Source organism: Mytilus edulis, chromosome 12, assembly GCF_963676685.1.
Source record: "Mytilus edulis chromosome 12, xbMytEdul2.2, whole genome shotgun sequence".
In the NCBI taxonomy this organism is placed as follows: Eukaryota; Metazoa; Mollusca; class Bivalvia; order Mytilida; family Mytilidae; genus Mytilus; species Mytilus edulis.
Window position 1 is genome coordinate 69,637,302 of NC_092355.1, and position 22,677 is coordinate 69,659,978.

At 32.4% G+C, this 22,677-nt stretch overlaps 1 protein-coding gene across 1 annotated transcript in view; it reads left to right on the forward strand.

The window, feature by feature from the left end:
• The window catches only part of LOC139497810 (uncharacterized), an 83,252-nt gene that overhangs the window by 9,162 nt on the left and 51,413 nt on the right, over positions 1-22,677 (forward strand). The window contains exons 5-7 of the mRNA XM_071286044.1: positions 9,087-9,158; positions 13,605-13,656; positions 22,253-22,513. Of these exons, the coding sequence (XP_071142145.1) occupies positions 9,087-9,158; positions 13,605-13,656; positions 22,253-22,513 (385 nt within the window). The remainder of the gene's footprint in view (positions 1-9,086; positions 9,159-13,604; positions 13,657-22,252; positions 22,514-22,677) is intronic.

Consider the following 22,677-nt stretch of genomic DNA (forward strand, 5'->3'; position numbering starts at 1 on the left):
GATATATCATTTTCGGAATAATATATTTGAATTACCTTTTAAAATCACTCTTAACTTCACCCCTATCCATATTTTTTTTTCTATTTTGGCTTGACCACAAAACAAAGTGAACTTTTCGTACTGGTCAGACGCGTCCAGTTAACGATGACGTCATAAATAAAACATACACCATTAACACCAAAGACTATTCTTGCTAGGAGTACAACTTTTTTTTAATAAGTTTAAAAAATGACAAGAATAACTTCAAAGCAACGCCGATCATATGTCGCGGTGTTACTTGTCTACACGATCAAAATCAGTGTTATGAGGGATCATTCGAGTAACAAAATGAATAAAAGTATTGATTTTAAGGCATTTTCCATTTCTACTTTTAATTACGCACATTTTGATATATACATTATAGTTATCAATTCCGAAACTTCTAACAAATGCAATAAAAGCGAACTGGAAAGCAAAACCTGTATTATCACCAACACCGTACGCGACGTCTCTTTCTTTTTTCGTGTTGCACAAGCAGAGAAGCTTTTAGCTTTCATCGAAATTATGACGTCGATTGAAAGGGCCCGATATAAATTCCGTTACATTAATTAACAACACCTTGTATAACAATCTTTTAGGAATTAAAAGGAGTAAGATATAGATTAAACAAAACTATCCGTCATAATGCTATATATATATTACGGTCTGTATTAGGGGAGGAGATCTACATTTCTGCATTCTGTAATTCTTTTGGCCATTTTTCTCTATTCAGTTAGAAATATATGCCCTTCTCTGTAAAATTCTTGGGTTCTGAGTGAGTTCCTGCATTTCAAAAAATCTGTATATAAAATTTTGACAATATATATTGTCTTGTCTGTATCAACAACATAAGTATGACGACACTTCTCCGTATAGCCCCTCTTTTTTATTCTGTCACTGTACTGCATAAATGATACCACGTTTGAAATAAGTATAAAACTTGGAGAAAAAAAAGTATTTTAAATTCTTCGAAATAAGTTGGATAGTTGGGATCATAAACAAAAGTAAAGATGATATGAGGTATATTTTATCATATTTTCCTTGTGATTCGAGGTACTGGTAATGAGGAGCTGAACGTTCAGTTTGATAACAGTGACAGTACCGGTAGCTAACCGACATTAAGAGAAATCTGAAATCGGATAAAATATAAATTTGATCACCAAAACGATTTTATCATTGATTACTCATCTGTCCAACAAAATATAGAAAGAAACATTGCTTATCAATCAATTTTTTGGTGAATAATGAAATATATTTAATATGTCTTGGTACTAAAAAAATGTTATACCCTAAAATATTGAAGAAAATGTCTTCCGTCCTCGAGCATCAGAATGAAAATTTAAGACGTACGAATTATGACAATGTTTTGGTTCTGTAAATCCTTACAATTCCAATCAATGGTAAATTTATATATTTTGGAATTAGAAAGATACCTATGGTTTTATACTCTATCAATCAATGTTACATTCTACTGATTTGAATATTTTTTGTGTGTTATTTTCGTCATATAGCTCATCAACTCTATCTATTCTTTCATATCTTTGAATTTCAAATACTTGTCGCTGGGCGTAAATGATGAAGATAAATCAAAAATAGTGCTCGCTTCGGACGCATGGAATTTATAACTTGTTTTTTTTTTCGGCCACTATTGCAGATCTTTTTGTTGCTTATCGGATTATCGTGGTCTGACATCTGTCACAAACTTTTTTCTTTTTCAGGTGAATAAAATTAAATAATTGCTGACGCAATGCACGTGAAGGATGCAAGGTTAAATTTGCCTACAATAGGAAACGAAATGAAAGTTAACTCATGCAAGATCGTGATTTTGGCGAAAAACAATGATGCTTATATGAATGTATAAAATTTGCATCGCTTATTTCATTTGACCAGTAGCGTTTACAACCAATTTGAAAGATCAACGTTTCTTTCGAAATGATCTACTAGAATATTGTCAATAATGAATTTAATATGCAGAAAACGTAAAGTTTCATTAATCTTTAAATCATTTATTTCTGTTATTTTCAATTCACCATATTCTTAAGTTTCAAAATTATTTTTTAATCTATAAACCACCTCCTATATCTTGAATTATTTCAAATAACTGGAAAAAAAAGTATATGATATTCAAACAGAATACGATGCACAGTTCTATTAGTATAAGAGGATCTACAAAAAGAAACTGTGGTCGTTACTGGTTGTCTACAAATCAAAGTTGCGAGATTAATAGGCTACAACTAACCACCAAAGAGGATGAATAAAATATATATGAATAATGATTTTATATTTTGCTGGATAATTTTTTTGTCGTGTCTCTCTCATCATTGTTTTTTTTATATATTTTTATTGAACCTTTTTAAATTCTTTATCAACGACAACGCATGTAACATCTTATTTATATTTTGAATATTCTTCTCCTGGTCATAAATCTGCATGAAATATTTGTCACTGTACGTTCAGAAAACATCAATCAAAAAATCATATCTCCCCTAAAATTGTATTAATATACAAAGTGTAAACCTTTTCAAATAAGTGATTCGTTTAAATTCTAGTCAGATATTATCAGTTACACAGTGTGTTAGTGACCTAATACAATAAATACGGGGTCAGTAAATTCCATCAGGGATTTGAGCGAAAATAGATCCTCATATGGAATTTACTGACCCTGTATATATTGTATTAGGTCACTAAACACTGTGTTACGAATTTATCTTGCCGACTATCTTTATTAGTAGAATAAATAGACACTTCTCGTCTCTCCTATTTTTTCAAATTTGCAATACATAGAACAAAAAGGTATTAAGGAATATCAAAGGAAGTAACCATCAAAGATACAAGATCATACAAGGGTTGTGCTTCGGCTTCGAAGAAATTTTTCAAAACAGTTCAAAGCAAGAAATTCATGCGTTATACTCCATACTTGTGCATTTTGAAATTAAAACAGTTGATTTTATATATGTTTTCGATATCAATATGACCACATCAATTATAATTCATGGTAACACAGATTGGTAAATAGGATGATGACGAAAAAGAGGAGGATTCAGTGGCAAATTATATGCTTATTCGCGTTGAAAGCCTGTTTATACGATTTTATTATTTATCTTGCTTTGTACCAGACTGATATGCTGAGTCGATTGTTTATCGTAAAAGTTCGCACAGAAAAAACGTTTTGAAGATTTACCACCTTAATTTGTGTTAAGGAGATAAAAAAAAACCTTATATATATAATAATAATGCAGACATGACTGAATATCATACTTAAATTTCAGCTAACAAGAAAAAAGAAATAAAAGTTTACGTGAATCAATATTTTTTTTTAGCATTTTGGCATTGAAAATCATGACGTCAAAGGAAATAAAATGCCGTTAAATGTTTTTTTTTTTATTGTTTTTTCATCTAAACTGTCTCGATCATTACAAATTAACGGTAGCACATTACATGCTAAAATTTATAGGGTGGATAGAATACACTATGAAGATGTTCTACGTTCTTTATAAACAAGTTTTGCTGCAATTTATATTTTATCATTTTTTACTCTGACGTTGGGCGCTTTAACGGAGAACTAGTGTATAACTTTAGTTTAAGTAAATAGAAATGTATGAAATTTTAACACAAGGTTTATGACCATAAAAGGAAGGTTGGGATTAATTTTGGAAGTTTTGGTCCCAACAGTTTAGGAATTGGGGGACAAAAAAGGGCCCAAATAAGCATTATTCTTGGTTTTTGCACCATAACTTCAGTATAAGTAAATAGAAATCTATGAAATTAAAACACAAAGTTTATGACCATAAAAGGAAGGTTGGGATTGATTTTGGGAGCTTTGGTCCCAACAGTTTAGGAATATGGGACCCAAAGGGTCCAAAATTAAACTTTGTTTGATTTCATAAAAAATTGAATAATTTGGGTTCTTTGATTTGCCAAATCTAACTGTGTATGTAGATTCTTAATTTTTGGTCCGGTTTTCAAATTGGTCTACATTAAAGTCCAAAGGGTCCAAAATTAAACTAAGTTTGATTTTAACAAAAATTGAATTCTTGGGCTTCTTTGATATGCTGAATCTAAACATGTACTTTGATTTTTGATTATGGGCCCAGTTTTCAAGTTGGTCCAAATCAGGATCCAAAATTAAGTATTGTGCAATAGCAAGAAATTTTCAATTGCTCAGTATTCAGCAACAGCAAGAAATCTTCAATTGCACAGTATTGCGCAATAGCAAGAAATATTCAATTCACAGAATTGTGCAATAGCAAGTACTTTCAATTGCACAGTATTGCGCAATAGCAAGAAATATCTAATTGCACAATATTGTGCAATAGCAAGAAATTTTCAATTGGAGTTATCTTTCTTCGTCCAGAATATAGTAGTTGAATCAACTTAAATCATTGTTTTACACAACATTTTTTGCACAATATACAATGTATATTCACTTTTACTACTAACTGATAAATTAAAACAATATTTACCATTCAGTTATAACAAGCAATTTTTTACATTTTAATATTTTATGATGTATTTAATTGAGTAGTTATTGTTGCAAACTCCATTAGAAATTTGAATTAAGATCAGTTTTTGAATAAGGGAAAGGGGGATGTGAAAAAAAAATGGGGTTAATTTTTAATTAGAATTGATTTTGGAACACGACTGCACAATTAGGCATTAAAATAAGTGCTACGACACTGAAATATGATAAATTAAAAGACTACCTCCGTTGATTTCCAAAAAACGCGGGTAATCCCCCCGTCTACAAAGAACTGACACAAATGCATCCTAAAGCTTTTCATTGGTCGAGATATAAATAAATGTGACCCAGAAACATATGGGCACATGACTATGTACAGGATTCCCCGTCACTCTGAGTCTTGTTTACATAAAAAAAATACTTCAAACGGAGGTCAAAATTCAACATTGTTCATACTTTTTTGGAGATATTTCGGGGCATAATTAAGCAAATTATGTCGTATTTTACAGCTTTTAACCACAGAATTGATTAAGACAATGAAGGGTGATGATGTTTCCAGGATTTTGAATATATTTTACTTAAAAATGTTGATGTGTTGAAGGCTTAAAATTACACCGTCATTTGTTGATGTCTTTCATGCTGCTCAAACTCCTCGTATCACATTTTCAGTTTTTATTTTATTATGCTGCAGTGTATAACAGATTTATGTAGTACATTGAAACTGGTTTAATCTATGAACGAATTTGTCCATAAAAATTACTTCAGTTGTCTAAAAAGTACACCCCTTTTTCCCCCAACTTTTCAAAATTTTCAATTAGTCTAAAGTTATTGTCTGAATAAAAAGCCTACACAACTGCAAAGTGTAAGCACTCAGTTAATCTTTGTTTTAAGCCATTTTTTGGGCTAATGGCTAGCCATTCTTCGATTCTGTAAATAATCTGAAATGTTTCAACTTGTCAATTTTAAAAAGTACCAATCAACAAGTATTGCCTGCCTACCACTGTGGTATGAAAATCTGATGCATCAATAATTTCCACTTGATTTTTAGTCTTTGTTTTTGTTGTTTATATAAAAAAAAATGCTGAGATTAACATTCAATTGGAATGCCCAATGCCTAGTACATCCAATTCTTAATACACTGTGAGAGCTGTATGACCATTTAAAGTATTAACAAAAAGCCATATCACTTCCAAGGTCTACTTTGAAAATGGAATACATATATGAATGTCTCGCTCTGTTTTTTTGCATTGATATTAATGCTTGATCCACATTTTTTTTTTTTCACCAATCTACAAGAAAACAAAGTTTGGACACAGGATCTAATTGAAAGTTGAATCACAATCATACCATTCCTATATCTGTGTGCTGATTTTTCTGCAATAGAATACTTTTTCACACATTTTATTCCATTCTAAAAGCACACAATTGCAATAATTTGCAAAATCATGTGATGACATATAGGAAAAGGGTAGCAAGACATCTCATTCCTAATACTACACAAGGAGCAGGATCTGTTTACTCTTCCAGAGCACCTGAGATCAATTATATGTTGTTGGTTCAAGTTGCTCAGTTTTCTTTTTCTAATTTGTATATTAGTTTAAACTTTTCATCAAAAAGTATGAAAAAAAGTGATGTGTATCTACTGAAAAAGATTTATTTAGGTGTTACCACACTTCAAAATCTACCTGGAAGCAAAACAGTTAAAAGTCAAGTCATGATAATTGATAGGACATTTGAGAGACTTCAATGATACCTCACTACGTCTAGCTAGGAGAAGTGAATGATTCCAAAACCTCTAAGTCCTTCACACCTAATAAATCATAAAAGACCATCAAGTTGATTTTTTTTTAATCTCAAATACTACAGTACATACATCATACATGTATATGTCTGATATCAGTGACGGATCCAGAACTTTTTCTAAGGGGAGGGGGGGCTGACTGACTTAAGAGGGGCCCGCTCCAGTGATTTCCTATATAATCAACCAAATCTTCCTACTAAAGAGGGGCCCTATGAATATACTAGCTTTGCATCTATGAATCTCAGGTTTTTCAATGACATTAAGTTTTATTGTATTGCAACAGCAATATTGTTTCATGTACATTGACCCCACATTTAATATCAATATAAAATGGTTGAGTGTTTCACATTGTATATTTAAAAATATAAAAATGTTTAGAAATAAAAGTTTATTAAATGGTAAATAAATACAAAGTCACAAAAATAATGTTAAAATGAAACATATGTAAAAAATATTTTGAATAATTTATGAGTATTCTTGTTAAAAAGTCCAAGTTAAAGTAAAATCAAGTCAAATAGTCCTCTGTTCCATACATGTAAATCCTCAAAATAAAAATCCTGCTCTTCTTATTCCTATTGTTATCTGAAAATATATAATTTGTGCAGATGATATTATCAGTTGAAAATAATTTCAAATTCTATAGAGTTGTAATATGAAATTATAATATATTTTAATTGTCTACTGATTTCTATGTGGTCCAAGAATGAGAAGGTTCACATTTAAATTGGAATTGAATATTTCTTTGAATTTCACTAATGGAAAACTAATCAGATGTGAATAATTGCCAATGAGACAACTATCCCAAAATACTCAAATGGAGTGGATATACAGGAAATTTTATGCTACACAAAAGCCTTCAAACATGAGAAAATCCCATAATGTATATACTATGATTGTTTCAGATGTTTGTTATCATTTTTTTGAAATTGAAATCATTCTTACTTTAATCTTAAAATATCAAAAAGATGTTTATATGATTCAACAAAAATAAAGAAATTATTTTAGACTTTTGGTGTAAATAAATAATATATTTTTAATGACTTTTATTATGTCAAAGAAGGGGGTGGGGTCCTGATCCCGAACTAAAAAACATGATCTTCCGAGGTCCAGAATTTAGAAAAAAAATAAATCTCGAAAGGAAATCCTGGATCATAAAAGGGTCAATCCCGAAATCCTGAGCTTAAAAACACCCAATTCAGACGTCCCGAAAAAAAACCGTAATAATTTAATTAAAATTTAAATGCCAACATTCACATGTCAAAATTCAAGTTTTATTCAAAATTGAAGTCTCACGCTGAGAAAGGGGCGCTTATATTTATTTACATGTGGTCTGTGGAAATGTACTGGATTTCAGCATCGAAAAGAGGCAAGCATATAGCCATAACCCGATCTGATCAATAAATTATGTTATGGATAGTGTTCATATCTTTCTACTAACCATTAAAAGTAAGCAAGGATTTCGTGAGCTTTAATAGAAACCTTGATCTGTTGAAAAATGGCGTCGATTTATGTGCTTCCTTTTCGCAGCCTCAGTTACAATTTGAAACGGAGTGATGGGTATTTATGCAAATATTTAGGGACTCCTATCATCATAGATACTATTTTTGGTCATTTTATATTTAAATAGCCAATAGGATGTGAATGTGTCAGTTATTTTCAGAAGTGAAAAACACCCGCCATATTTTTATCTTCCAAATTATCAACGTCACTTGCCATTTTCAGATGTTTGTTTCTTGTAAAATAAAATCTCTTAACAAGAAAAAATAGCATGGTCACCTGTAAAACTTACCTTTATAACTAATTGATGATGAAATGACACAAGTTTAATTGTCTTTTATAATAAATTTCTTGAAAAATCACGCGTACACAATGTAAACAAATTACGGAGATGGTGCGATAGGGTCGCAGTCTATGTAAAAATCGCGATTGTCGCCCTTGATTCTTTGGCCGTTACGTCATATGGAAGGAGGCGCAGACCTGTTCCGTGGCTTTCCCACTGTTAAAATCACAGCATCCACAATTGTATGGCGAACTAATATTGTTTTTTAATTACGTCATCTGAGTTCCTCATCTCAAGGTCCATTAGGGATCCTGACCCAGATATAGAAGGCTCAGGATTGGGTATACAGATATAGGAGGGTTTAAATCGGATATACCACTATAGGAGGGTGTGTTGGGGGTATACAGGTGTAGGAGGGTGTGGATTGGTTATACAGATATAGGAGGGTGTGGATTGGTTATACAGATATACGAGGGTGTGGATTGGGTAATACAGATATAGGAGGGTCTGGAGGGGATATGCAGATTAGAAAATCTTGAATGGAAGAAAAAAACATTGAAAATGGAGAGAAATGAGTGCAAAATTATAAAGATTAGAGAATAATATTTGTGTGTTGAAATATAAAGATTAGAGAATAATATTTGTGTGTTGAAATATTAAGATTTGAGAATAATATTTGTGTGTTCAAATATAAAGGACTTGAATAATATGTCTAAAAAATTAGTACTTTTGACTTTCTTTCTCTCATTTTCAAAGAACTGTTATGTCAGGTGACTTTTCTTGTAACCATGACTTTTTCCTTCTGACCTTCCGCGATAATGTTTCTACACTTCTGTCTTTTGATGAATTCAATATTTTGTCGGAATATGATGACCCCCCAAAGTCCCACACCCCTTATGTAGACATAAGGATGCATTTACCAATCTTTAAACTGCAAAGATCAAATGGTTACAGATCAAGCTTTTATTCATATGTTTTATGAACAAAAGCATATACTACAACAATATAAAGATTTATCTGTATTTCAGGGTAATACTCCATATGATGTAGCAGCAACAAGACGACAGAGGCAGTATAAAGAAGTGATGGAATACTTACAGGTACATATAGTGGTAGATATGGTGTTGAATTGCAAATGCTTAACAAAAATATTTTTTGTTGAAAAATGAGCTGTAATGGCGGATACCGACTAGTGACAACGAACAAATTAATGAATTCTTCAATGATGGCGATAGTTAAGACAATTTTGAGGGATTCGGTCCTGAATGTTTTTACGATATTAATCGAAACATACTTGCAAACCTGCCAATATTTGACTTTTCACCAGAGAATGACAGGGAATTCCCAGACGATCTCCAAAATGGATGGTCATGTCAGGACAGTGATGTAATGGCCACAGACCACAATTAATTCCTCTATCAGTTCTTTATAATGTTTTGCATCATTCAAAAAATTGCACCATGCACTTTTGTCAATTTTTTTGTGTGTGTAATGTATAGTCTTAGTCCAAATATATATCCAAAATTCAGAAAGATTGTAACAATCACTTTTACAAATTTAGCCAATACACATCCATACCCCTATTGACAAGTCAAGAGAGGTTCCGAAAACTGTAAATATGACCTTTTTGCACTTGGCCTAATCACTCATTCCATATCAAAATCAGTTTAAATACAACATTCAAAATTTAATTTCATCCCTCTTCTTCCATTTCCACCCAAAAAAGTCTAAGAAATGAGTGAGGAAGGGAAAGAAAAAAAATTAAGGAAAAATACACTCTATTTAAAAGGAACTATATTCATGGACAACGAAAAGCGGGGTCATTAATTGTGGTCTTGGGCCTATTTGGGGCCTAAAACTTGACCAATTCTAATAAAAATTGACATGATTCAAGCTTAGTATATTATAAAACAGTTTACAAAGTTTCAAAGCCATATGATACCAAATGAAAAAAATGTGGCATTTTTTATATCTGAACTTTGGGGGCTGAATTGTGGCGTTGAAATGGGACAATTTCAACTATCAAATTTGAGCTTCTAAAAACCAAAAGATACCAAAACTAACACTTTTTAATGTCTCTATGTATAAGTTTTCATCTATTTAAAGCAACAGATAGCATACTTCATGTATCAGACTTATGAAAATTGGCCAGAAGTTAATTTTATATAAACCTGTGCCAAAAAATAGAGGTTTTCAAATCAAGTGAGGCCTTATATCAAATGTAACATTTTTTACTTACCACAATTTTCTGAAGTTGTTAAGTTATCAAAAAAACTATATCATGTTATAAATGTACTTGAAATGGAAATATAAGTTTCAAATAGCATAACACATGTGGATAAAATGGTCTTTAGCAGTGTCAAGCTTATAAAAAAAATTGTCAATTTAGGCCGTTCCCCACATTTGCATATTAAAAAGCATATAAATGATATGAGAGATGGAGATATGCTTCTTTTTGCTTAAATCTGTGCTAAGATATGATAAAACATGGAGCCTGGATGTAACAAGACTGTCAATTTCAACTATATATGTAGACAGTATGGTCTGAGGCAAAGTTTATTAACTTTACTGTTTAAAACCTGAATGAAATTTCAGCCTCAAAAGACCAATATTTTAACCACTAGCTATCCAACAGAAGAAAATAAGGTAGTCTGTGAAACAGAAATGGTTAAACAACCAGTAATAAGTGTTTTTGATATAGATTCAGTGCAATCTGCTTAGGAATACAACTTTTAAGTGCATAGAACTTCACATTTCATCTGCTGCGTATACTGACCGTTAGTTAGACTTGGACTATTAAGACAGCACATTTTGCACTCTTTTTAGGTTTATATCTACTTTTTTTGTGTTCAGAGTTCACAAATAAGTAAAACAACTGTAATAAATACCACAAACACAAATAGATATCAGAAAAAATCTGTCAGAGAGAAATTAAGCATGCTGTTTTTGCAAAAATATTGAAAAAAGTGAAACAGCTACATTTTGGGCATTTAACCTGAAAAGTGACTTTTCCACAAAATTTCTATCAAATGAAAGTGAAAATCATTTCTTCTCATGTAGTTTGACAAATTAATACCAATAGACCAATAGACCATTCAGAGAAGATGTCAAAGTAAAAATTCAAAATTTTCTTAGGCCACAGACCACAATTAATTCCTCTATCAGTTCTTTATAATGTTTTGCATCATTAAAAAAATTACACCATGCACTTTTGTCAAATTTTTTGTGTGTGTAATGTATAGTCTTAGTCCAAATATATATCCAAAATTCAGAAAGATTGTAACAATCACTTTTACAAATTTAGACAATACACATCCATACCCCTATTGACAAGTCAAGAGAGGTTCCGAAAACTGTAAATCAGTTTAAATACAACATCCAAAATTTAATTTCACCTCTCTTCTTCCATTTCCACCCAAAAAAATCTAAGAAATGAGTGAGGAAGGGAAAGAAAAAAAATTAAGGAAAAATACACTCTATTTAAAAGGAACTATATTCGTGGACAACGAAAAGCGGGGTCATTAATTGTGGTCTTGGGCCTAATCATTGCCCCGTTTACCGATGAATCTAAATTAAACAATGGTATGCAAAGTAATGAACCTTTGGATTTTTAAAAATTAATTATAAATGATGATTTTATAAATGAACTTGTATTTCAAACCAATAAATTTGCCAAGGTAAAAACCAATGACGATGAAAGTCTGAAAGTAAATAGCAGCATTAAAAAAATGGCAACAGGTTACTCTAGACGAAATCTATTACTGGATTTGACGGCAGATTTCAAAACAAGCTGACCTTATTCTTAGTGAGAATAAATGCAATGCAACCTGCACAAAAGAGGTTATTGGTTTGTTGAGCCGGTATGGACTTTTGGAAAATGGTCACCATGTGTACATGGACAAATATTACGTGTCGCCAGAACTATTTACAGAACTTGGAGTATTAAATACTTATTCCTGTGGCACATGAGAAAAAATTGTTTGGGGTTATCCGATGCCCTGAAAAAAAAACCAATCTGAAGCTGAACTTATGTGTTATCAATGCTTTTATTTGAACAAAAAGTATCCACCAGTAAATAAAACCAGAAAAGACATTACATTTCAGGACATCTGTAGTAAATGCTCTCATTCAGAAGGCTGTGAGTACTCCCCGACCGCAAAGTTGCATTGTGTGTACCAAAATGTTTTCAGGTGTACCATACACGCCAGAACTATTGAATAATCCTCTTTCCTGCTGGTAAAAATTCTGCTGATTCTGGATAAAGTTAAAACAGTTGTAATAGTTGCTTGATCAGCAATTTTGAACATTAATTTAGTAACATTCATTGTGTTATGTTCATACTGTTTATTACAATTTAACGTGTTTTTTGTCCTTAATGAGTTTTTTTGACTCACCTGTGTAAAATACCTGCAGTATTACCTGTGACTTTTACAAGTTTTTTGCCAAATATTTTTTTTACAAATATCTAACAATTACATATGTTCTTGTTTTACAAAGTTTTATGTTTATTGAATTGTTGAAATATATTAAATCATAAAACTTACCTTTGTATATCTTTATTTGCACCTGTACAGGTAAAAAATGACTGCAGACACAAACAAACACAAAAAATGAAAAATCCAGAATCTAACAATATTTGTTCACATACAAGTAACTTTTATTGCTGTATAGTCAATATTTACAAAGCTTTAGCAATTTAAAGTAAATGAGTCAATTCCACAAATTATTAATATTTTATTCAGCATTGCACAATGACACAATAAAATCAATGCAGCAGTCTCAGGGTTAAACACCAAGAAGCAATACATCCAATTTAGTTTTGGCAAAATTACCGAAGTTCACGAGTGATACGTTCTTGTTTGAGTCTCTTGTTTATTTTTCATTTTTGCTTTTCATCTTTAAAACTATAAAACTTGGTCAAGCCAAAATGATCAGCAAGACAGGTTTTGGCACACAGTTTCCATTAAACAGAAACATTCTTGTTGCATTGCATAATTTTTTGTGGGCAAAAATGCTGGGTAAGCTATAAACAGGCTCCTTCGAGCCTATATAGTTTATTTATACCCCAAATGCTACTTAAAAGGACAATTCCATTATACGGTGGGACAGATCTATACTTGATATACCCCCACATTACATACTTCAAAAAAGGTTATCCAAAAGTGGACGTAGAAATAATTAAGACAAACGATAACAAGTGTGAGGTCACACAATATTAGAATATTATACAGTTGGAACAATTTTCCATTCAAAGGTGCATTCAAATTGCATTTGCAAATAACATGAAGTAAGTTTATGTCTTGAAGAGGATGTTCTAAATTCAAAAACAACCTGTACACTTTAAGCTATATCTCTCTATTGCTCTTAGGCCACACATTTTCCTAAAAATTTTAAAATTTGTTCAATATATTTAATATAATGTGAAACATTGTTATTATATATTATTTTTGGGGGTTGATATTTTAGAAATTTAATATTTTAGAAATTGTTCTACAAGTGAAATGAGTCAAGATATATTTACAGTGTATATATTCCTCATTTTTCAGAATGTCATGTCAGAGAAATCTTCAGGTGTTACTGCTGAACTAGGGATAGAAGGTATATTTTTTTAAAACTTTATATCATTATTATATACATAGTCGCTGGGCTTCCAAAACGTTGTATATGTTTTTTGTTGTTGTTGCTAAAACCTACATTTTCACAAAAACTGGCTTGATGGTAGGAAATCTCTGATGTGCCAAAATATCATACAGTTAGACCAATCAAAACATTGGAAATAAGATTAATAACTATAATAGAAAATAAACTATGGAGCTATACCTTTAGCACCTTTCAAATATATGATATACACGACATAGTAAGTGCCACCAAATATATGATATACACCACATAGTAAATACCACCAAATATATGATATACACGAAATAGTAAGTACCACCAAATATATGATATACACAACATAGTAAGTACTACCAAATATATGATATACACGACATAATAAGTACCACGAAATATATGATATACACGACATAGTAAGTACCACGAAATATATGATATACACGACATAGTAAGTACCACCAAATATATGATCTTCTTTAGAATGCTATAGTCAGATAGTACAAGCAATATTCTACTTTGCTAGAATTATTTCACCAAGATTAAGGTAGCCATTGTGTAGATGACATGCTGACATAATAGCTGTTAGAAATCAATAATTTTGTCTTACGTGCGACTAATGTCTAAGAATGTGAGATATAAGGATCCACTCCAATCATGGCATGGCTCAGTGATCAAGGTTAAGTGTTCCTTGTCAAGTCTGTATCTTAGATGATATAAACAGTAGGTCAACTATATTTAATGTATAAAATGATTGTAAGGTGAATTTGTCTGTCTGGCAGTTTTCATCTGACCTTGTCCTCATTATCATTGTTTATTGGTCAATGTTGAGTTTTTGTGTTAAGTCAGTTTCTCGAATCATGTAAGCAATAGGTTAACTATATATGATGTATAGAATAATTGTAAGGTGAACATGTCTGTCAGGCAGTTTTCAATTGACCTTGACCTCATTTTCATGGTTCATTGGTCAATGTTAAGTTTGTGTGTTTTGTCTGTTTATTGTATCCTTTAACCCAAAGGTCAACTATATTTTGTATGGGATGATTGTTAGAGTTACAAGTCTGCCTGGCAAGATTCATCTGACCTTGACCTCATATTTAAGGAATAACAGTACTGTAGTTGAAGAGTTGCCACCGTCAATTGTAGATTTGACGGTCGCAAATGCAGTTTTACTGGCGACGCGTAGCGGAGACAGTAAAACGGATATTTGCGACCGTCAAATCAAAATTGACGGTGGCAACTCTTCAACTACAGTACTGTTATTCCGATTCTAATGCATTTAAAAAAGAAATAATACGAAAAAAAATTTGGAAAAATGTCTAAATTTGACAAATAAAAAAAATACGCGAAACTTCATGAATGATTGTGGCACCAAGACGTCATGGGTAAATGTGACGTCATACAAATGAAAACTTACAAACTGGAGGTTATTACGTTACCTGTACGCTTCAAATTCGAATAAAATAACATTAAATAGGCGAATTCGAGGTAGGTGTTGTTTTTTTTTCGATTATATAGTTGTAATCGAACATTTGTTGATACAATCATTTCAAAATGGTTGTCCCTCCTTAGTTACACCTGGTCAACTGTGGATTTGACGGCAACTTTTAGCCAATGAAAATAATTGTTACATACAAATTGCATTAGAATCATGGTTCTTTTATCGATGTTTTTTCATTCTAAGGTCTGTTTCCGGGTACTATAAGCATTAAGTCTATATTTGGTACAATGTATTTAAAATAAGGTATGGTGTGCATGTCTGTATTGCAGAGTTGATTGTAAACTTTTCATATCAGGGTGTTTTGTGCCCAATTATATATGGTGTGTGCTTTTCTCTTCTCATCGTTGAATACCTTGCAGTGACCTATCATTTCTTTTCTCCACTTATTTGAACTCTATTGGATAGCTGTCTCATTGGCAATCCTACCACATATCCCCTTTATTTTATATTGACCTCAATTTCATTGTTCATTAGTTCAAGTTCAGTTTTCTTGGTAATGTTTTTTTCACTGATACTTTAAGCAAAAGGTAAACTATATATTTTTATGGAATGATAATAAGGCTTACATGACAAATATTTACTACCTGTTTGCATATACTTGATTTTTCAATATGTTGAATGAACTTAATGAACTCAAATATTTTCGTCACACATTTCTCTCAAATACTGCAAAACAGAATGACTTTATATTTGGTCAGCTGCTTGTTATAAATGAGCTCTAATATGTTTGCACTTTTCTAGTCGTCAGACACCTACTTCTTGTTTTCCAATACTTTGAGTAAAGAGTGGAGGTACGCTCAGTCAGAAAGCAAGCCCTTAGGGACAACCGTTGTTGCTACTTTCTAAAGACAACAATTGGACTGATATTAAGGTGGATGGGGCCTTCATTAAAATCCATGGAATTTTTTAGTAATTTTAGTTACTAATTTGATTTAAATTTCTGTCATCTTTTACAAAAATCTTCCTCTGTGATACTACTGAGACAAATTTAACCAAACTTGGCCACAATCATCGTTAGTGTATCTAGTTTTAAAAATGTGTCTGTTGACCCTACATGTCAACGAACATGGCCGACATGGCTAACAATAGAACATAGGGTTAAACTGCAGTTTTTGGCTTACATCTCTGAAACTAAAGCATTTAGAGCAAATCTGACGTACGTTAATATGTTCATCAGGTTAATAGATCTATCTGCCCTGAAATTTTCAGACGAATCAAACAACCCGTTGTTTGGTTGCTGTCCCTGAATTAGTAATTTTAAGGAAATTTTACAGTCTTTATATGACTGCTAAGAAAAGTTCGTATATTGGTATGACGTTGGTGTCCTCGTTGTCCGAAGACACATTGGTTTTCGCACAATAACTTTAGTTTAAGTGAATGGATCTCTATGAAATTTTACCATAAGGTTCAATACCACAAAAGAAAGGTTGGGATTGATTTTGGGGGTAATTGACTCAAAATTTAAGGAATTAGGGGGCAAAAAACAAGCATTTTTCTAGATCTCTCTGAAATTGTACTGCAAGCTGTCATACCACAAAGGGAACGCTGTGATTGATTTTGGGAGTGATTGCCTAAAAAGTTAAGAACTAGGGGTCAAAAAGGGGCAAAAAACAAGCATTTTTCTAGTTTCAGGACCATTACTTGTGTGTTAGTTTATGGATCTTTCTAAAATTGTACCACAAGATTTCATACCAAAAAAGGAAGGTTGGGATTGATTTTGGGGGTTATGGCCCAAACTGTTTAGGAATACGTGGCCAAAAAGGGTCCAAAACAATACTTTTCAAATACTTTGTATAAATTGCTCATTTGGTCCAAGACCACAATTATTTCGTAGTGCATTTCTTTTAGAACATAAATGAAAATTAAAAAAATCCCACCTGCGCTTTCTCAATAAAATTTTTACAGGATAAATTATATCAAAATTATAAAAAAAACTGCATCGGCTCTTACTCAAAATATGCACACTTTCATGTTTAGGTGGTCTTGAAATCTTTTCACAGCTTCCGAAGTGCTAGTTTTTAACCTTTTTCAGCTGGACCAAATAACTACTTTCCTTTAAAATTCTGGACCCAAATCTTTTTTTAATTTCACCCCCCTACTTGCAATTTGAGGCATAAAATATGGAGAACTAAATTAGGAAGGGGTATTAAAAAAATTGGCAAGTAACCTACTGTCAACACTAGGGACTACATTCGTGGACAACACACATAAGGGACGACAATTGTGGTCTCGGACCATTTCAATGGGGTTTTATTCTTGAATTCTCGGGGTTTTTTAATAGGCTGAATCCAACCATATATTAGATTTTTGATTATGGGCCCAGTTTTCAACTTGGTCCAAACCGGGGTCCAAAATTAAACTGTGTTTGATTTCAACAAAAATTGAATATATGGGGTTTTTGATATGCTGAATCAAACCATGTATTTAGATTTTTGATTTTTGGGCCCATCATCAAATTTGTCTACATTGAGGTCAAAAAGGTCCAAAATTAAACTTTGTTTGATTTCAACAAAAATTGAATTCTTGGGATTCTTTGATATGCTGAATCTAACCAGGTAATTAGATTTTGGTTATTGGACCATAATAGGTAAATTTAAAATGTTTAGGTTCTTAGATCACATTCATTCTGTGTCAGAAACCTATGTTATGTCAAATATTTAATCACAATCCAAGTTCAGAGCTGTATCAAGATTGAATGTTGTGTCCATACTTGCCCAAATGTTCAGGGTTCGACCTCTGCGGTCATATTAAGCTGCGCCCAGCGGAGCATTTTATTGGTTATTGTCTAACATATTATAGATAGAGATAAACAGTAAACAGCAATAATATTCAGCAAAGTACGATCTACAAATAAGTCAACATTACCAAAATTTCAATTGACCCCGTAACCCTTTCCTCCATAATGACGCCTTTTGACGCCACCCCCTTTACTCCATAATGGCGACTTTTGATGCCACCCCTTTACTCCATAACGACGCCTCTGTGTAGTACCTCAGTTGAAACACTTTGACTACAAAAAGTCTGTACCAGACTTAATAAAATTTGTATCAATTATATAAAAAGGGTATTCTTAAATGTATAACTGACAACAAATTTCAAATGTCTAACTGATCTATTTAAGGTACAGTTAATACTTCGTTAAAATAAGCGTATTTTCAGCATTTTATTGAAAAATCCTATGCGAATCAAGTATGTAAAATAAATCCATTGAGGAAAGGAGTTATTGCCAATTAAAGTTAATTTTTAACAATTTATCGTAAATTTTCGTTATCTTTTACAAAAATTGTTTCAACTTAATCTACTTAGCCAAATAGAATTAAACTTAGCCACAATTTTCAATAAGGTATCTTGATTGAAAAATATATCCGATGACCCTGTCATCCAACCCTCATGGCCGTCAATATGCTAAAAAATAGAACATAGGGGTTTACTATAGAAGTAAAAAACAATTTCAAATGGTCATAACTTGAAAACTAATTTAAATAATGATAAGGGTCTTCATTAACTATTGTAAGACTACAATGGGATGACCTGCTTTTGATTTAACTACTGGGCCAAATTAAACCAAACTTGGCCTCAATCATTATTAGGGTATCTAGTACTATTTATTATATGATTTTAACCTTATTTTACATGATTTCCAAAACCACAGTAGATACAGGTTAGCGACATTTGCTCTTCTAGAGAGTCTGTAGTTTTAAGTTCTTTAAGCACAATCATTCTATGGCAGAAACCTATACTGTGTCAAATATTCAATCACAATCCAAATTCAGAGCTGTAACAAGCTTGAATGTTGTGTCCATACTTGCCCCTACTGTGGAGGGTTCGACCTCTGTATTCGTATCAATCTGAAGCCTGTGGAGCATTGTATATATAACATGGAGCACTTTTTGGATCTGTCAAATACATTCTTCCTGTTTGCCAATACAATGTACTTCAGATTTTTATACGACCGCAAAAAATTGAAAATTTTTTGGTCGTATATTGGTATCACGTTGGCGTCGTCGTCGTCATTGTCCGAAGACATTTAATTTTCGCACTCTAACTTTAGTAAAAGTAAATAGAAATCTATGAAATTTAAACACAAGGTTTATGACCATAAAAAGAAGGTTGGGATAGATTTTGGGTGTTTTGGTCCCAACAGTTTAGGAATTAGGGGCCAAAAAGGGCCCAAATAAGCATTTTTCTTGGTTTTCGCACAATAACTTTAGAATAAGTAAACAGAAATCTATGAAATTTAAAATAAGGTCTATGACCACAAAAGGAAGGTAGTGATTGATTTTAAGAGTTTAAGTCCCAACATATTAGGAATAAGGGGCCAAAAACAGGTCCCAAAATAAGCATTTTTTTTGTTTTTTGCACAATAACTTTAGTATCATTTACGAGGAATCTATGAAATTTTAAAACAAGGTTTATGACCACAAAAGGAAGGTTTGGATTGATTTTGGGAGTTTTGGTCCCAAGGAATTAGGGGCCAAAAGGGACCAAAATTAAACTTTGTTTGATTTCATCAAAAATTGAACTATTGGGGTTCTTTGATATACCGAATCTGTAACCGTGTACTTAGATTCCTCATTTTGGTCCCGTTTTCAAATTGGTCTACATTAAGGTCCAAAGCTTCCAAAATTAAACTCAAATGATTTTAACAAAAATTTAATTCTTGGGGTTCTTTGATATGCTGAATCTAAACATGTACTTAGTTTTTAGCTCACCTTGCCCGAAGGGCCAAGTGAGCTTTTCTCATCACTTGGCTTCCGTCGTCCGTTGTCGTCGTTAACTTTTTACATTTTGAACTTCTTCTAGAGAACCACTGAATGGAATGAAACAAAACATTACATAAATGTTCCTTATAAGGTGTTGACCAAGTGTTGTTACTTTGTAGCCGATCCATCATCCAAGATGGCCGCCAGAATGGGGACTTAGTTTAACATAGGACCCTATGGGAAATATACACAAATGTCTTCTTTTAGAGAACCACTGAATGGAATGAAACCAAACATGGCATGAATGTTCCTCATAAGGTGTTGACCAAGTGTTGTTACTTTGTAGCCGATCCATCATCTAAGATGGCTGCCAGCAGGGGACTTAGTTTAACATAGGACCCTATGGGAAATATATCCAAATGTCTTCTTTTAGAGAACCACTGCATGGAATGAAACCAAACATGGCATGCATGTTCTTTATGAGGTGCTGACCAAGTGTTGATTCTTTGTAGCCAATCCATTATCCAAGATGGCCACCAGCGGGGAACTTAGTTTAACATAGGACCCTTCGGGAATTACATACAAATGTCTTCTTTTAGTGAAACACTAAATGGAATGAAACCAAACATAGCATGGATGTTCTTAATGAGATACTGACCAAATGTTGTTACTTTGTCGCCATTGCAACATCCAAGATGGCCGCCAGTGGGGGGGACTTAGTTTAACAATAGTATGGGCCCAGTTTTCAAGTTGGTCCAAATCGGGGTCCAAAATTAAACTTGATTTCAACAAATAAAGGCAACAGTAGTATACTGCTGCTCAAAACTCATAAATCTATGGACAAAAAACAAAATCGGGGTAACAAACTAAAACTGAGGGAAACGCATTAAATATTAGAGGAGAACAACGACACAACATTAAAATGTAACACACACACCAACGGACTAACGCCATGGCTAAAAATGAAAAAGACAAACAAACAACAGCACACACGACACAACATAGAAAACTAAAGAATAAACAACAAGAACCCCACCAAAAAACTAGGGGTGATCTCAGGTGTTCCGGAAGGGTAATCAGATCCTGCTCCACATGTGGCACCCGTCGTGTTGCTTATGGGATAACAAATTCGGTAAATTGTCTAATTCGGTAGGTCACATTCATGAAAGAGAAAGGGGTAAGAAAAGAGGGAAAAGGGTTTCCAGGTTAATGGACAATTACTGAAGTACAAAACATAATTTAAAAGAAGTGTTAGGTTGGTAATTGAAACTCGTTTTAATAGCTCACCTAAACTGCTCTTAAATTATGTATATTGGAAATTTCCCAAAAACTTTGTTATTAATAAATTCCATTGGAAATTTGCCAAAAACTTTAGTTTAATGAACTTCATTGGATATTTGCCAATATATAATGTTGCATTGGAGTTATCTTTCTTTGTCCAGAATAGTAGTCAAATCAACTTAAATCATGACTGTATAACATTTTATATTTTATGATGTATTTAAATGAGTAGTTATTGTTGAAAACTCCATTAGAAATTTGAATTGAGATCATTTTTCGTAAGGGAAAGGGGGAGGTGCAAAAAAATTGTTGGGGTTCAATTTTTCTTATTTCAGATTTCAGAAATGAAAAAGAAAATTTCTTCAAATATCAAAGGATTAATATTCAACAGCATAGTGAATTGCTCAAAACCAAAAAAAACATTTTAAGTTCATTAGACCACATTCATTCTGTGTCAGAAACCTATGCTGTGTCAACTATTAAATCACAATCCAAATTCAGAGCTGCATCCAGTTTGAATGTTGTGTCCATACTAGCCCCAACCATTCAGGGTTCGACCTCTGCGGTCGTATAAAGCTGCGGCCTGCGGAGCATCTGGTTCAATATGTTGAGTAAACTGAAAAAATTTCATTTCTACAATACTGCAAAACAGAATGACTTCATATTTGGTCAGCTGCTTGTTATTAATGAGTTGTAAAGTGTGTGCACTTTTCAGATCTGTCATTAACTGTATCAAAATATAATCAATAAATAAGAAGTCATGCAGGTAAAACAAGCATTTAACCATAACAATAGATGCTTGTTTGTCAATTTTTACAACTTTTTAACTGCAACCATATCAGATTCCGCCAAATTTTTCGTATACTTTTTATCCCCTAAATTGCAAACTTTTACACCCAGTAAAACAAACTGCTATACGGCATAATTTATAAATGCCTCTTTACTACTGTCAGCCAATCAAAATGAAAGATTCTGATGAAAGAAACGTGCAATTAGTTTGCTTTAAACTGAACATTAAATATTAAACCATGGAACATAAAAGACTAGTTATACTTAATCAAGTAAAATACAGTTATGATGTTCTTCCTTGTAGATGATAGTGTTCCAACTGAAATCAAATTAATGGCTGACAAAAGGTCTGTTCCCTTGTACCTCAAATTACTCGAGTCAGGATCTGAGAAAAAAAGAGACATACGTTTAGTAGTTGTTGGGAAAAAAGGTGCTGGAAAGACATCATTGATTAGAAGATTGTTTGGTGAAGACATTACAGATGTTAACAGTACAAATGGAATCGAAATCCACAAAATAAAATGCAAAGCGATGTCTAATGATGGCATATGGAATAAATTAGATGGTATGATGTATACGCTTAAATATGTTTCTCTTTTCTTAAGATTAATTAACAGTTTTCCTTTCTAGTTTATATAACATATTTTTGAGCAATTTAATGTTATTGGATTTGTTTTGGGATGTGCAGTTCTGGAAGCAAAGTCTTACAAGATCAAATTCAAGGTTCCA